Source organism: Coffea eugenioides, chromosome 5, assembly GCF_003713205.1.
Source record: "Coffea eugenioides isolate CCC68of chromosome 5, Ceug_1.0, whole genome shotgun sequence".
Classification (NCBI taxonomy): domain Eukaryota; kingdom Viridiplantae; phylum Streptophyta; class Magnoliopsida; order Gentianales; family Rubiaceae; genus Coffea; species Coffea eugenioides.
The window spans coordinates 52,373,348-52,387,972 of record NC_040039.1 but is presented as its reverse complement, the minus strand read 5'-3'; the positions used below and the strand labels follow the sequence as shown (position 1 = coordinate 52,387,972).

General features: G+C 37.7%; 2 protein-coding genes across 5 annotated transcripts; one reads left to right on the top strand and one right to left on the bottom strand.

Moving 5' to 3' along the window:
• Positions 1-1,793: 1,793 nt before the first annotated feature.
• On the bottom strand, positions 1,794-6,199 carry LOC113770037 (metal tolerance protein 9). 3 transcript variants are annotated; one of them, XM_027314384.1, is made up of 6 exons: positions 5,756-6,199; positions 4,156-4,268; positions 3,409-3,654; positions 2,841-2,921; positions 2,405-2,635; positions 1,794-2,326 (listed from the first exon to the last, which is right to left on the bottom strand). In XM_027314384.1, the coding sequence occupies exons 1-6, from the start codon at positions 5,976-5,978 to the stop codon at positions 1,982-1,984; spliced, it is 1,239 nt and encodes a 412-aa protein (XP_027170185.1). In that variant the 5' UTR covers positions 5,979-6,199; the 3' UTR covers positions 1,794-1,981. The 3 variants fall into 3 exon arrangements, with proteins under 3 accessions (XP_027170185.1, XP_027170187.1, XP_027170186.1); XM_027314386.1 differs by lacking the exon at positions 5,756-6,199 and adding an exon at positions 5,212-5,358; XM_027314385.1 differs by lacking the exon at positions 5,756-6,199 and adding an exon at positions 4,484-4,586.
• A 2,234-nt stretch (positions 6,200-8,433) lies between these two features.
• Positions 8,434-14,425, top strand: LOC113770800 (DCN1-like protein 1). Of its 2 annotated transcripts, XM_027315385.1 has the most exons (12): positions 8,434-8,813; positions 9,203-9,264; positions 9,827-9,963; positions 10,833-10,891; positions 11,094-11,117; positions 11,495-11,577; positions 11,689-11,753; positions 11,913-11,962; positions 12,270-12,371; positions 13,356-13,415; positions 13,726-13,908; positions 14,010-14,425. In XM_027315385.1, the coding sequence occupies exons 1-11, from the start codon at positions 8,811-8,813 to the stop codon at positions 13,858-13,860; spliced, it is 780 nt and encodes a 259-aa protein (XP_027171186.1). In that variant the 5' UTR covers positions 8,434-8,810; the 3' UTR covers positions 13,861-13,908; positions 14,010-14,425. The 2 variants fall into 2 exon arrangements, with proteins under 2 accessions (XP_027171186.1, XP_027171185.1); XM_027315384.1 differs by having other exon boundaries at positions 13,726-14,386.
• The last annotated feature ends 200 nt before the right edge of the window (positions 14,426-14,625 follow it).

Genomic DNA, 14,625 nt, shown 5'->3' with positions numbered 1-14,625 from the left:
TCCCTCTATTTTTTTCTACCTCTTATGATTCTCTCCTTCTTACTTATAACTGCACAGTCTCTTTCGCTCATCAATTACACCACCATGCAAATCTACCATAAGTGTCTATTTCTTTCTTTCCATAGTACTTAACTATCAGCCCCTTGTTTATTTCTTCTTGTATTATAATTTACATATATTAAAGAATTAAAATTTTCAAAATTACAAATTGATGAAGCAAATGAAAATTTCATGGTCAAATTAGATGGAGATGATGAAAATGGTTGTGATAGAGAGGAAAAAAAATGAAATTAATGGGCTATGATTGGAAGAGAAGAAAGGATGACTCTGGGTTATGCTATTATGTCCATTAGACACTAGAATCTAATATCTTTATTTATTTTCATTTTTGTTTGATTTACAAGTATTGGTGGTGGTTTGTCATAAAAATTAGTTTCTCTGTTCATAACGCCATTAGAGTATGGGGTTGTTCTTGGCATAAACATCAATAGTGGTTGGCCAGGTCTTCTGTTCAAATAAGGTGATATGAGATAGGTGTTGGGTTAATAATTTGAGATGTGAGATTAGCTAATAGACAAAATATAGTGTTAATTTGAGGCGGGAAGCTTTTGAGAGTATTTTAGTTGGTGGTGGTGGTTATGGCCTATTTGTAAAGTGATTCGGGTAGTGTTTGGGATTTTAATGATGCCGAAATTGATAGAATTTGGGAGTTAAGTTGAAGTGCGATTTTGGTAAAATTTGGGATTTTAGTAATACCAAAATTGATAGAATTTGGGAATTAAATTGGAGTTTGCTTGAACGGTTGATGAGATTTTGGATTTACAATTATCGTGGAAGCATAGCAAATTTGGATAAAAGTGTTTGTTACTTTTTTTTTAGTTAAATTGATCACTAAACCTTTTTTTCACTTTCTTTTGATGTTATGATATTGCATAAGGGTATTTTGGGATACTTAAGTAACATTTTGGGATACTTAAGTAGAATTATACTTAAATAGTAAAAATAAGGGAGATCAGCGTAATTTTCTAAAATTGGGAGGAGCTGAGTGAAATTGTTAGAAATCTCAAGGGAGGTTTCTGAAATTATCCCTAAATACCAATTGAAATCCACCCCTTCGAGCTATGTTTTGTTTTTTTTCGAAGATGACAACTGTAGTATATCCTAATCTATTCTACATTAGGGGAGGGGGTGGATCTAAGGAGGTCCAGGAATAACTCGGAGGGAACTGAACCATCATCGGATCAAACGGGTGCACTACGCACCCGCCTGGATTTTTTGAAACAAATCCACATTATAACCAAGTCTTAAAGGTTGATGGTGGGCGCCAACTCAAAGACTACATATCAAATAATGTTTATTAGTACTTCTGTCGGACTCTTATAGTAGTTAGTATATGACCTGAGCATTTGGATGGGAGTTTATTTTAAATATTATTTAGAATAATTATTCAACCACTTTTTATGATAAAAAGGGGATTGAGAATTGTAATTATGATGAAAGCAAGCAAAATAATATTTTAAAAAATATATTGCTATTCAAACCCACTCATTGATATTATTACTAAAACAATGGATTGGTTAATATCCAAGTACCATATATATATTTTTACATCATCAATATAACACTATTGTTTCGACCCCCAAAAAAAATTAGCTCGGACAAGTACAATTGAGGTTTTTAGTGCGATTGTTGGATATTATACAATAATCTAATGAACACTAACATTACTTTTGCTATACATGAGAATTTTATTCATGTACATCAATTTAATTCGGGAAACAAAACAACAACAATTCCGCCAATTATACCTTACCCAAACCTGCTTAAGAATGTGATTATTACAAACCATACGACCATTCATAAAGGGAAAAAAAGAGAGAGATAAAAGCATTCCATCAACTTTTATTTATTATTATTATTATTATTTTCAAAAAGAGAGAGAGAGAGAAAAGTGTGTTTGGATGGTGACTGGTGAGGAGATTTAGACCTTGTTCTTGTGTTCCGGTGTATGAGTGAATTCGAAGTCTATGTGAACAAAGGCTCTCTCCACTTGGGGGAGTTGCTCCAGCTTTTCTTGCAAGGTTTCCCCGATGTTATGGGCTTGGCTCAACAGCATGTCTTCAGGCAACACGATGTCAACCTCCACGAAGTAATGCGATCCCAGAGCGTAGGCTCTCACGGTGTCGATGTGCTGTATCTCTTGGTGGTGGTTCCATATCAGATACGTTATTTTTGCCAGAAAGTCCGGCGGAGCCGTTCTTCCGATCAGTGACCACACGTTCTCCACCACAGTCCTTGACCAAGTGCTGATTGTGTACACAGCTATCTGCATCACTCCTCCCGTTTCATCATTTCATTATTGCAAAAGTGCACATATGTATTTTAACCAAATCCAATCACTCACCAATATGGCGCCAGTAGGATCAATCCACCAATAGAATCGTATTGCTAACACAGCTGTTACTAAACCCACCGAGTTGGTGATCACATCAAAAAAATGATCTTGAGCATAGGCTCTAACTATTTCATTTTCGAATCTTCGGCAGTAGACCATCAGCAGAAACTTCACCAGAGTCACAGAGACCATTATTCCAATCATCCACTTTTCCTTCTCATGATCAACTTCAGGACTTGACTGCACCATAGAGAGGGGGCAGCGAATTAAAGAACCATCAATATACATATAATCGGTAGTAGAATTGAAGCTTTACAAGCAAGTATTCACTCTTTCAAAGTTCTAACATGATTTATTGAATGACAGCAGCAGCATGCATATGCATGCATGAAGCTATTATGCAACATGGATATGCATGCATGAAGCTATTATGCAACATGGATACCTTGGAAATCAGCTGCCTAACAGACTCCAGCAATACTTGCAGTCCTAAAGTTGCCATGACAGATGCGAAGACTATAATGCCCTGAAAGCAATGCAGTTTGTTAGTAAAAAGAAATGACATGTAAAGTAGCTCGTTGAAAAAGAAAAATCATTCGAAGGCATCACAATCGATATAAGATGGCACTTGACTTTGACGCAAGAGACGTGCATCAGCTCATTTTGTCTTCTCGTACAAAACACAGAATCTCAGGATTATTCATCAACTAACTTTTGTCACAATCAATGTCAATCTTTGCAATCCTCTTTCAACCCGGTGTAGAACATCAAAAAGGTTCTATCTTCCTACCACATACATATATGAATTTCACATGACAATACAAGAGAGCAGAATGACTCTAAGTACGAGGTTGAGGCACAAAGACGTCAGCAAGAAATAGCATCTTGTACATACAACATACCAGAAAAAAAAAAAGTTTTTATACAGATATCACAAGAGCAAATTTTTCCAGAAAAAGAAAAACATTAAACGGAATCCTATCGTTCAAAGCACACTGAACTGTGCGACTTACCACTGGTTGCATCCTTTTCTTCCCAATTGGATAGTGGTAGTGGTTTGGGTTTTTCATGGCATTAGAAGTGAACCAGAGAATGCATCCAGATAAAAGATCCAGGAAGGAATCCAGAGTTGATGCAATTACAGCCAAAGATCTGCTCTCAACAGAAGCATAAACTTTTGCTATAAAAAGGACCATGTTAGCTATATTCGAAACATGAATTGCCATCCTTTCACTCCTAGCAAGCTGCTTTAGTTCATCCTGACAGAAGTTTTGGTGATTCAGTAAAAGAAAGGATATCTTTGTTGTCACAAACAAATCTCATTTCTTGGCCCCTGGCCTCTCTATATAACTGTACATACTGAAGTCATACAAGTCACTAAGATGACCATAACAATAGCAGTAATTGTAAGACAGAAAAAGGAGCCCAAAAGAAAAAAGAAATAAACAAAGACCAGCGATCGTCACAAGCAATTTTTTAAGCTAATTGTTCCAGAAGTCAGAGTTAACCAGGCAGTTGGTCTAACAGTCACATTAAAAGGACACATAAAATACCGGAACAAAACCAGATAAACTGGCATTTTGCTGTGCGACAGTATCATCCGCCCCTAGGGGGTGGGCTAAAACACAAGCTCTTTTGGACAGGACACCATAAAAGCTTGGTCTAAAATGATCCTCATTTTCATCATCAGAAAGTAACTTTTTTTTTTTAGGTGTGATTACAAGAGCAACAGTGAGTAGATGCAGCAGCCAAAGACAAACCTCCGTCAGACTTCCGTGCAAGCAGCCTGATTCATTAATGGTCTCCATCTCATTGAACCCTTCGAGGAGCCTTTCCTGCTTCTTGTAATACTCTGCAATTTTGCCTTTTTTCCCTAGAAAATGAATGTAGAAGGAAAAGCAAGATAATAAGATATCAGTTACAGTTAGAGTAATTTACCAAAAAAAAAAGTTACAGTTAGAATACAAATTATGCTAGGAGTCGATGACAGATACCATAGTTGTGATCTTGCATGATCATTTTGATGGATAAAAACCTTCCTAAGAAAATCATTGCACTAGTATTTAGTGAAAAAAAAAGGCAGCAAACCTCATGAAACCTGATGGGGTTGTATTGTCGGTCGTTAAGTGGGGCCTGTAGTAGCAAAGTTTTAACTTGTCGAGGGGACTAGAGAAGCTACACTGTCAACTAGTATCAGTCCTCTAGTCCTCTTTCTTGAATTAATGGAGGAGGAGAAGGGCGGATTGCAGATAAAAACCAATAAGACCAGCATAACAACCCATTCCAGAAAATGAAAATACAAAAAATGTCCGTGAAGACAAACAGGATAAAGGAAAGAATCGAAGTGGGGTTTTGGACGTTTCATGTGGTGCTGATCAAACTAGTAGTAGTTTCCATCCTAAATACACAAGATTGCATAAATTTTTTTTTAACAAGAAAAAGGTAGAGCTCTTGATCATGATCACAATTTTGGAGACTAATTTGAGAGAAGCCTTGGGGCTCTTGTGGATGAACAAATAAAGAAAGCAATAGTATCCAGAAAAGTAATACAACACGTACTACTAATAAGCGTTAGTGCGGCGTTGGACTGAAAATGGATAGTCCATAATGATTTGAAATGAAAGAGGGAAGGTGCAGCACAGCATAAATAATTAAATACTAGTAGTAGTCTTTCAGAAAGTCAAGGCAAACAGATGTTCTGTTGTCAACAGGCGACGTGCTTTTACTACTAATTCCTTCACAAAAAGTGCACTGTAAATAAACTGCAGTGTTAGTAGATCTAATCGTGGGGGCAGAGGGCATATTCGAAGCATTACATGAAGTATCCGGGACCCTTCCAATCCGAGAGGGGAAGTAAAGTTTAGTGAGGTAATCGATCGGGCTGAGCCAGCGACCCGCCGCCGCCGCCGCCCAACCACGATGATCCCGTATTCTAGTTTCCCAAAACTCCCCACTCAACCCCGCCGATTAAGTAGTAGTGGTAGTGCTAATAAAATTCTACTGTAGTTGCAGCAGCAGTAGTAATAATAATAATAACAGCAACAATAATGAAGAAGGGAAGGGATTGAAAAGATGAAATGGTAAGAGGAGTAGTGAAGAAAATGATAAATGATGGGGTCGGGGTCGCAGCAGGAGGAAGAGGTTGGAGAGATTGAGCTTTGCATGCATGGAAATGCAAAAGGAAGACTCAAAAGGGGGGGAAGGGGGGTTGTTACATATATATGTGTGTGTGTCTGTGTGTGTATACAGCCGTAATCGAAATTATTACAACTGACAAATGATAATGAAAAGTAAAAGAGGAGAGTGAAAGGGGGCAGTTATATAAATTTGTAAAGTGGCGGGAGAAGTAGTAATACTGACTTTGGGGGCAGAGGCGCGGGAAACCGAAGGAGCGATGATGATGAGGTTGTTGAGGTAATCGGAACTCGTCAATATTGAGTTTCCAGGAGGAGGAGTCATGGTGGGTGGAGGTGGTGGGTTCAAATGGAGGAGAGAGCAATTCTCTCCTTGAAGATTCCAAGGAATCCGATCCTCCGCCATGGGCATCTCTGCCAGTCAAGACAGCGGGGCTGGGGCTCTTCATATTCTTCTTCTTGAGATTCTACTGCCACTGCTATCAAACAGTAAAAGATATTTTCCAGCCTATTAATCACCACCCTATAATTTGCCCCTTTTTCTCGCGGTCGGAACCAACTCTCTGTCTCTCTTTCTCTGTGGGGGATCGTTTAACAAGATAACTACTTTCCCAGCAGGAATCAGGAATAGGAATAGGAGTCGGAGTTATTTTAACCTCTACAACTTCGACTTTACCCCCTTTCTCTTGAAACTTTACAAGTGTGTGTGTATATATATATATTCCCTCCACCGCCGCTGATGCTGATGCTGATGCTGATGCTGACGCTGACGCCGATGCCGATGCCGACGCTGCTGGTGCTGGGCCTGGATACTCTGCCCTGCAGTCTACAGCAGTCAGTCAGTCATGTTCATTACCGAATCTTTGGCCTGCCACGTCAAGTTGCACTGCCATGGGCATGGAAGGTGTCATATGTTAGCACTGCTCCATTATTTATGTTTTTTTAAGGTCATATGTTAGTATTTTTTTTTTTCCAAAAGATATATACTAGTAGTATATATAATTCATTCTTTACTGCAACTGCTGCTGCTGCAACTGCTCTTGACTTTTGTATACTATACTGATTTGTAAGTAGTATTTCCATAGGAAATGGGGCAGGGACGGTTGCAACCGTCCCTGAGCGGTTAATGGCCAGGATTTGGCCTCAAAATTTTGTGCGGCTGAGATTACAAGTTATAACTCGATTTCCACGTCATGTGTGGGCCCCACAAAAATTTGCTCTAAAGTTACGCGATATGCAAAAAAAGTTACACGATGTACAAAGAAAGTTACGCGTAGTTGATAATGACGAAAACCGCCTGTAATGGGTTAGATTGTCTTATGGAAATACTATGTTGTAAGGATATTAGATTGTCTGTCAAGAAGTATTCTCTTATTGCAGTCATAATAATAATAATAATAATACTCCTCTTATTGCATTACACTAGAGTTTGCACTTTTTACATTTGTCAGCGCTTAAAGAAAAAGGAAATATCAATGTGCATGTCACTCAAATCAGAAGAAATTTGGCAAAAGCCAAAAAAAAAGAAAGAAAGTAGGTTGGTGCTGTAATAACCTCCTCTTAATTAATTACTAATGGTAAGTTCAATCATGTTGATGGATGATCATCAATTAGAAACTCAAAACTACTACTCATTGTCGTATATGATCATCCATTCATGTTTTCTTTTGAATTTCATTTCATTTCCTCGCCAAAACAACTTACTAATATGATGTATTGATGCGTGTTTCATTTTTTTGTGATGCCATTTTAAGAAAACAAAAAACGAATACTGACAAATCCATCACACACCACCCCTACACGGCACATGAATATGATAATGATAATGATAATGGTGGTGGATTAGGTATTTTCATTAGCATATTTTTTTGAAAAAAAAAAAAAAAGATCATTAAAAGTGTCGTGGGGTCTACTCTCCTCCTCCGGGGCCTCTAATTTAAGGCTTTTTTTCTGTGCATCAACATCATCAAAGACGTAAAACCCAACTGCCCCACTGATTAGGCTTTTTCTATGCATCATCATCATCATCACCCATATTTTTTTTTTCCGGAAACGACAACTATTGTATAACTTATCTATCCTAAACCATAGGGAGGGAGAGTCTAAAGAGACTTTGTGCTTTGGCAGATACACAGAACTTATTAAATCAAGAGAGTGCTTTGGCACAACTCTTAAATTTTTTTTTTTATTGCAGATAAAATTTGAACTCCCACCTGCAACTCAACAAGCAAGGTCTTAAGACCCACCTTGATGGCCACTGAACCTAGCTCAGTGGTTTCATCGTCATCATCCATATGCTACGCTCTTCAGCCTTCTTTCCGTGAAAAAGTAAACATTTTTCTCGACTGCTGCTAACGCAAAAAATGGGGATGAATGAATATTCTACTATATATGCATAAGGGATTCCCACTACTAGTGCTTGAAAAATGTGTACTACGTATGCATAAGGGGTTGAGATCATTTGAATGATCATGATTATTAGCAATCTAAGCAACCACTACTGCACTCTTTATCTCTATTCTATTCACAAATCAAATCTCATCTCTTGTTTTACTACATACGACCATCTATATAACTGTTAATGTTACACCGCCCAATCTATAACACTTTCACTCTTACTCTTACTCAACGTGCCCTTTAATCTTCGAATTCTGATTCCATGAATTTAGGCTAGCTATTGGATGAATTTTTTTTCTTTTGTTTCAAGAAAAAAAAGAGAGACAGAGAGAAATAGGACAAGTGGGCTACACTTACACTACTACTATTGGTCCTCTTTTTTTTTTTTTTTTTAAAAAAGAACAAAAAAAAAAAAAAAATACATGCAAGGAATAATACTATATAATACTACAAATAATGAGGGAAGCTAAAAAAATGTAAAGGAAGAAACGCGAGGGCATAAATGATAAAAGCGTGGGTGCTTCAATGCGCCATCTCTCTCTCTCTCTCTCTCGGTTCTTCTGGTGGCTGACTCTTTCTCCCACACACCACAAAGACAGCCACACACACAGCAGAGAAGACACACAGAAATCGAAGAAGAAAGGCAATTTGCAAACGCTGCTGCTGCCGCTGCCGCCTCTGTGTGTGTGTGTGTGTGTGCGCGCGCGCGTGCGTGTATGGTGCGATACACAGACAACTGGACAAGGCAAGAGTAGCAATTTGCAAGTAATACGCAGAGAGAGAGGGTAACAGTCGTCACCAGTTGGGAGCTAACCCTAGACTTTATTCCTCATATCACCCTTCATATAATTCTCTGCTCTCTCCCTCATCCACTCTACTCAAGCATGGTCAGTTTCCTTTATAATCTTTGCTCTCTTCCCCGCCCCCGTTAAGCACATCCCTTTTCTTTAAAGTTACAAACTTTCTGCTTCTTTTCCTAATTTTCTTTCTCCGCTCCTTTTCTTTTTTCCGTTAGTATTGATTTTTGTTGTGGACTGACGTTTTAATCTTTATATATCAAGCTGGATTACTATGATTCTCTGCTAATCATCAAATCCATGAGTTCGTCACTCTCTTTGGCCTCAAATCTCTCTCTCTCTCTCTCTCTTTCTCTCTCTGCGTCGCGTCGCAAAGTAGTAGTAGTAATTTTGGCGGGCGAGTGTTGATTATTTATTTATTTATTTATTTATCAGATCAATCGTATTGGTTGATGACATTCATATTTGCATTTTACCAGAACAAGTTGGGCAGAGGCCACCGGGACAAAGTTCACCAGTTTATGACCATTACTGGCACTAGGTGTTTTTCCTTTTTTTCTAATACGAATGTTATTTATCTCTTTCTATTGCTGTGCTACTAGCCCACATTATGTTTACCGCTTGAGTTTAAATCCACCTATGATCCTTCCCGCAACCATTCTTTTCATTTATTATTTTCGGCACCCCTTTTACACTGATGCATCTATGTTATGGTAATAGCTACTAGTATGATTTTAGTCCAGCTTTATAGCTTTCCAATGCTTGTAAACTAATGCTTTCTTCAAGATGTATCTAGACTTTTGTCACCGCTGCTAAGCCATCTGCAGATGTGGTTTCATGCTAAGAATTTACAAATCTCCACATTCTTATGATTCCCAAAAAAAAAAAAACCCTCCTTTTGCAATATGCCGTTTGTTTCGAGTTTTGTCATCTTCTTCATCTTTATATGAGATTTGTTACTCAACAGTCCGCATGTAGATTGCTTTTGAGCCAATTCACGATCTGAATCTTTTCTATTGAAGTCTTATCAATATTCCCTTTTTCCAGTATGTTGACCTTTATTATCTTCTTCGTTTTTTTTTTGCTTTTGGTTTCAATCAAAGTGAAAAGGCTGCATATCAGGCTTTGAAGGCTAGTGATTGGCATCTTGAAGGAGCCTTCGACGCATTCTACAGTCAACCCCAACCAAAATCATATACTGATGCTAGGCGCTTGGAAGATCTTTACAACAGATATAAAGGTAGTGTAAAGATACCATCCTTTTGTTTTAATACTATTCCTTCCATTGCTTTCAAATCCTAAATTTTGCTGTTTTGCTCCTGCTTTGGTTCTCTTTTTCTGACACATAACTGGATGAATTGATTTTAGATGAGCGAGGTTTAGTTTGTGTCGGAGAATTAAAGTTTGATAAGGGGACCAAAAAAAAATAACTATCTTAATGATGCAATTGTTCAGATTAAATGGTTTGTGCAATGTGTTCAATTGGGCATATGTATATTTTCAGTGCTTCCTCAACTGGGTGATTTTGGTTTTGTTTGCTCAAACAATAGTAGCATGCTTGCACTTGGATATTTAATATCAATAGTAAGTTAATTAGAATATTCATAGGCTGAGTGTCTGAGTTGTTGCCTCCTTTCTTGTGTTAAGCTTCCGGTTGGGGAAGTTTTTGTGCTGAATTTTGAACGTTTCTGCAGACAATTTCTTAGGACTTTTCACGCTTTGCAACTATCTGCTTCTTAGATTACTTCTCAAGCCTGATTCATTGTTAAGGATGGTAGAGACCTACAAATATCTTTGGCAAACCATTAAAGAAAATGACAGAATCCTCCTTGACTTTTTTTCCTTTTTTTTTAATTATCAAAGGCAGTTTGCTTGTGATTGTGTGCTTAGCATAATGTTGGAAAGTAAAGTGCAGACATCTATTCTGTTCTTATGGGATTTATATGCTGAAAGTTTTCCCCCCTTGTTTTGTTAGTTGATTGCTTCGGCCACTACATACTTGCAGCCACAATGACACCTTACTTTTGGATTATCAAATTATGCTAGCGGCTATTCATGCCATATTATTGCCTTTTATCCTGAATCTTGTGAAGATGTCATATTTTGCAGATGCTTATGCGGATATGATTATGGCTGATGGAATCACTCTTTTGTGCAGTGACATTCTGGTAACTATAACCCTGATCGAGGTTTGGATTTTGTGTATATGTAGTACAGCCAATTTCTAATGGGAATTTTCTGCAGGTGTTTTCAATAGTTTTTGCTTCTTAACTTTTGGGACACTTACTTCTATATGTTCTACCATGGTTCAATAAATTATTGGACAAACGTTTTTTCTTGATTTGTAACAACAAAAGTTTCTTATCGCAGGTCGATCATCAGGATATTGTCATGGTATGTACCTGTGGTTATGGAAGTACTTTGATTGTTGGTCCCTGCTCTCATCTGCATATTTGGTGCTCAACAATCTTTTTTGTTTTTTGGTAGCCTTTAAAATGTTAAAACGGATTGCATATTGACTATTGCTTTTAAAAAAATGGTGATGTAAAAGTTCCAAACTCAGCTTCTTGTGGTTGGGTGATCATTAGTGAAAAGAAATTTGCTTAAACGTTTTTGCTGTTAAGCTTATCTAGATTTCCCATTCTTCTGTAAAGTGAGTTAGCTCTTTGTAAAATAGAATAAAAAGATGTAGCTCTGTGTTATTCACAATCAAAATTATATTTATGGCACATTGTTTAGTCTTGGTTGACATAGCAGTTGTTGTTATGCAGTTGGTACTTTCATGGCATATGAAGGCTGCTACTATGTGTGAATTTTCAAAGCAGGAGTTCATTGGTGGATTGCAGTCTCTAGGGTGTGTTTGAATCAAATCTATCAAGACTCTTGTTTGTGTTTGCTGTTTTTGTCAATAAAAGCTTGAAGTCTTTGACCTGAATCTCAGTCAAATCTGCATTTTCAATGCCAGGGTGGATTCAATAGAGAAATTGAGGGAAAAAATACCATTTATGCGTTCTGAGCTTAAAGATGATCGTAAGTGTGAATGTTGAACTCCCCATTTTTTGACAAGGAAATGTTAACTTTAGACCATGTCTATTAGACTTGTGGGCCTATCTCAACCTAGACCTATTTTGGTTTTGCTTTGGATGTTTTACTAGCTCTCAATTAAATTGCTTAATTTCATTTTTACAGAAAAGTTTCGAGAGATCTATAACTTTGCTTTCGGATGGGCAAAGGAGAAGGTATCAATTCGTTTTGGTTGCTTGAAAATTTTTTTCTTTCATGCTGAGTGATTTTCTAGATATAGCTCCATGGTCTGATTCTTAATTGATTTACTGCGCTGAAGTGTATGCTAACATGAATAAGCCTTCCAAAACCTGGATTATCTCTGTAAAGGTGAAATAAAATGCAGCATGCAAACTGCAAGTAAAAATAATCTGGGTTTTCATGCTGACCTTAATTACCTGAATGCTGTTTCACACACTGTTGGAAACAGAGAGGTGGCTTTACACCTACTACTACACTGCTGATGAAATTTCTCAATTTCAGGGCCAGAAGTCTTTGGCATTAGATACTGCAATAGGGATGTGGCAGCTGCTTTTTGCTGAGAAGCATTGGCCATTGGTTGATCATTGGTGCCAGTTCTTGCAGGTAGCATAAGCAGATATCTCAATATTCCCTTTTTACTTCTGTAGTTGCACATATCAGTCTACGTGTTAGGGTTTTGTACTTAGTGCAATAATTGGTTGACGCTTGCCGCAACTTTCTTGCACTGAAAGCGTTGTTACCCTTTCGATTGGGTATGCTTTTGGAAATCAATATAAAGGCCAGCAGTTTTATGTGTCTGGTTCTTTATCATATAGTTTAATCCATGTGGGAACAAGGCCAATTTCATCCCGATTTGCAGTTGTACTATAGGACCAATGTGTTAGTAATGGATTTGTCTAGACTACTACATGTGATTTTACCTTTTGCTGTCAGTGTTCATACTATCTATTGATCTTACTTTGGGACATTAGTTTTCAGTTCTGAAACCCTTTTTTGCCATTTTTAATTGTATTAAACAATATTGTTATGAACTTCTTAGATAATGAGTAGCGTTACTTAAATGTTTCTGCTTCTATGCTTTACAGAATCCGATGGATAAGATTTCCATCAAATATTTGTAGTGACCATATTGTGAAGTTTGAGATTGTCTTTCTGCATCTGTCTGTCCTTCTCTGCTGTATTATTATTATTTTTTAAATATTGATTTTTATGTAAACAACCATGGTGTCTCTGAAATTTGAGATTGTATTCAAAACCAGATCCAACAATTTAGTGGTGCTAAGATGGAACTCGGTTCTTAGTTGTCAGACCACAATTTTGGCTAGCTAAATGGGTGCTGGTTGTGCAAAATTTAGAACGTGGAAACCCTTCAGATGAAGGAAAGCTTATATTCGTTACATCTTTTTCTCTCTCTCAATTCTCGTCTGATGCTGGTAAATTGTCGTCGTAGAATTGCATGTCACGTCAAACCTATTGATGCATAGTTGTTAGGGTACATTTATTCATCTGCTTTTTGCATTATTTCTCGTACGATTACTAATCCTACTTCCTCCACACACCCCTGCCCGGTGGCCTCGTCTTTTTCAGGCACGACATAATAAAGCTATATCGAGGGACACCTGGTCTCAACTCCTCGAGTTTGCAAAGGTAATTTATGTCCCACGAGTTGGTTGTCTGGAATTTATACAATCTCTTTAACAATTTGTCGTAGCAGAAGGATAAAAAGTGTCTAATAGGGTATAAGAGCATCACACACCGGGAACTGGGATCAGTTTTTGTTTAATGAAAGAAGGAAAGCAATCCCTGTTTGTTCGGGTTGCATCTCAAGCAGTAGTTTGGGTAGTGTGCTTGAAAATTTTCTTCCATTGTGTCACTTTCTAATTCTGATGCCTCTGGTATTAAGCCTTTGCAAGACTGATGTTGTTGTTGTTGTTGTTATTGGTGGTGGTGAATGCAGACTGTGGACCCCCAACTCTCAAACTATGATGTTGATGGTGCTTGGCCTTATCTGATTGATGAATTTGTGGAATACTTGATTGAAAATGGCATAATCCAAAATGGTCAGTTGAGTGATTGGACACAGAAGCATTGATGCTAATAGAAATGAGTGGTATGGTGGATTTGAGAACCGCGATTACTGGTATGTTGTTTGGAAAAATCAAAAGGAAGAGAGGTTTTTTTTTTTTTTTTTTTTTGGTGTATAAAACAAGATACTGGAAAAACTGTGATGTGGTGCTGCAGGTTGAGTGGAAATTGATATGCTACAGTGGTTTTATGATCTTGGAAAGCAATTGTTATTGATGTTGTTGGTTGGGCTCTTGCTTGCGAGCCAGTGAGTGCTGTGTAACACACACTAGCAGCAGCTGAATCCACAGATGTTTTGAGTAGCCTGCCTATTGGCTTTCAGTTTTTTTTTTTTAAAAAAAATTATTATTATTGAACTGCAGTGCGGAGATGATGCAGGCCTGATTCCAGTTTAGTAGTCAAGTAATTATGATCTTCTTTTCTTTTTTTTGAAGGGATTAATGAATTGTAATTTTAGCAAAGACAGTGGTATATATAGTCGGGAAGGAAAATACAAGCAAAGCAATGGCACTAGTTGTAGTAGTAGTATTGAAGTAGTGGAATTTATGGGGAGATTCTACCAACGGTATTAATTATTGGCTGATCTCGCCTCATTTGCGCCAAGGCTGCTTTGTGTTGCGGTTACCGCTTTAGAACCAGTGGCAATAAGCATACGTGCACCCTGACACGCTTCCCATTTTGCAAAGCTCTCCTCTCCCCGCAGCTGCATTAACATGACCTACAATTTATAGCGATAATTTCAGAAATCTCCCTTGAGGTTTCTAACAATTGC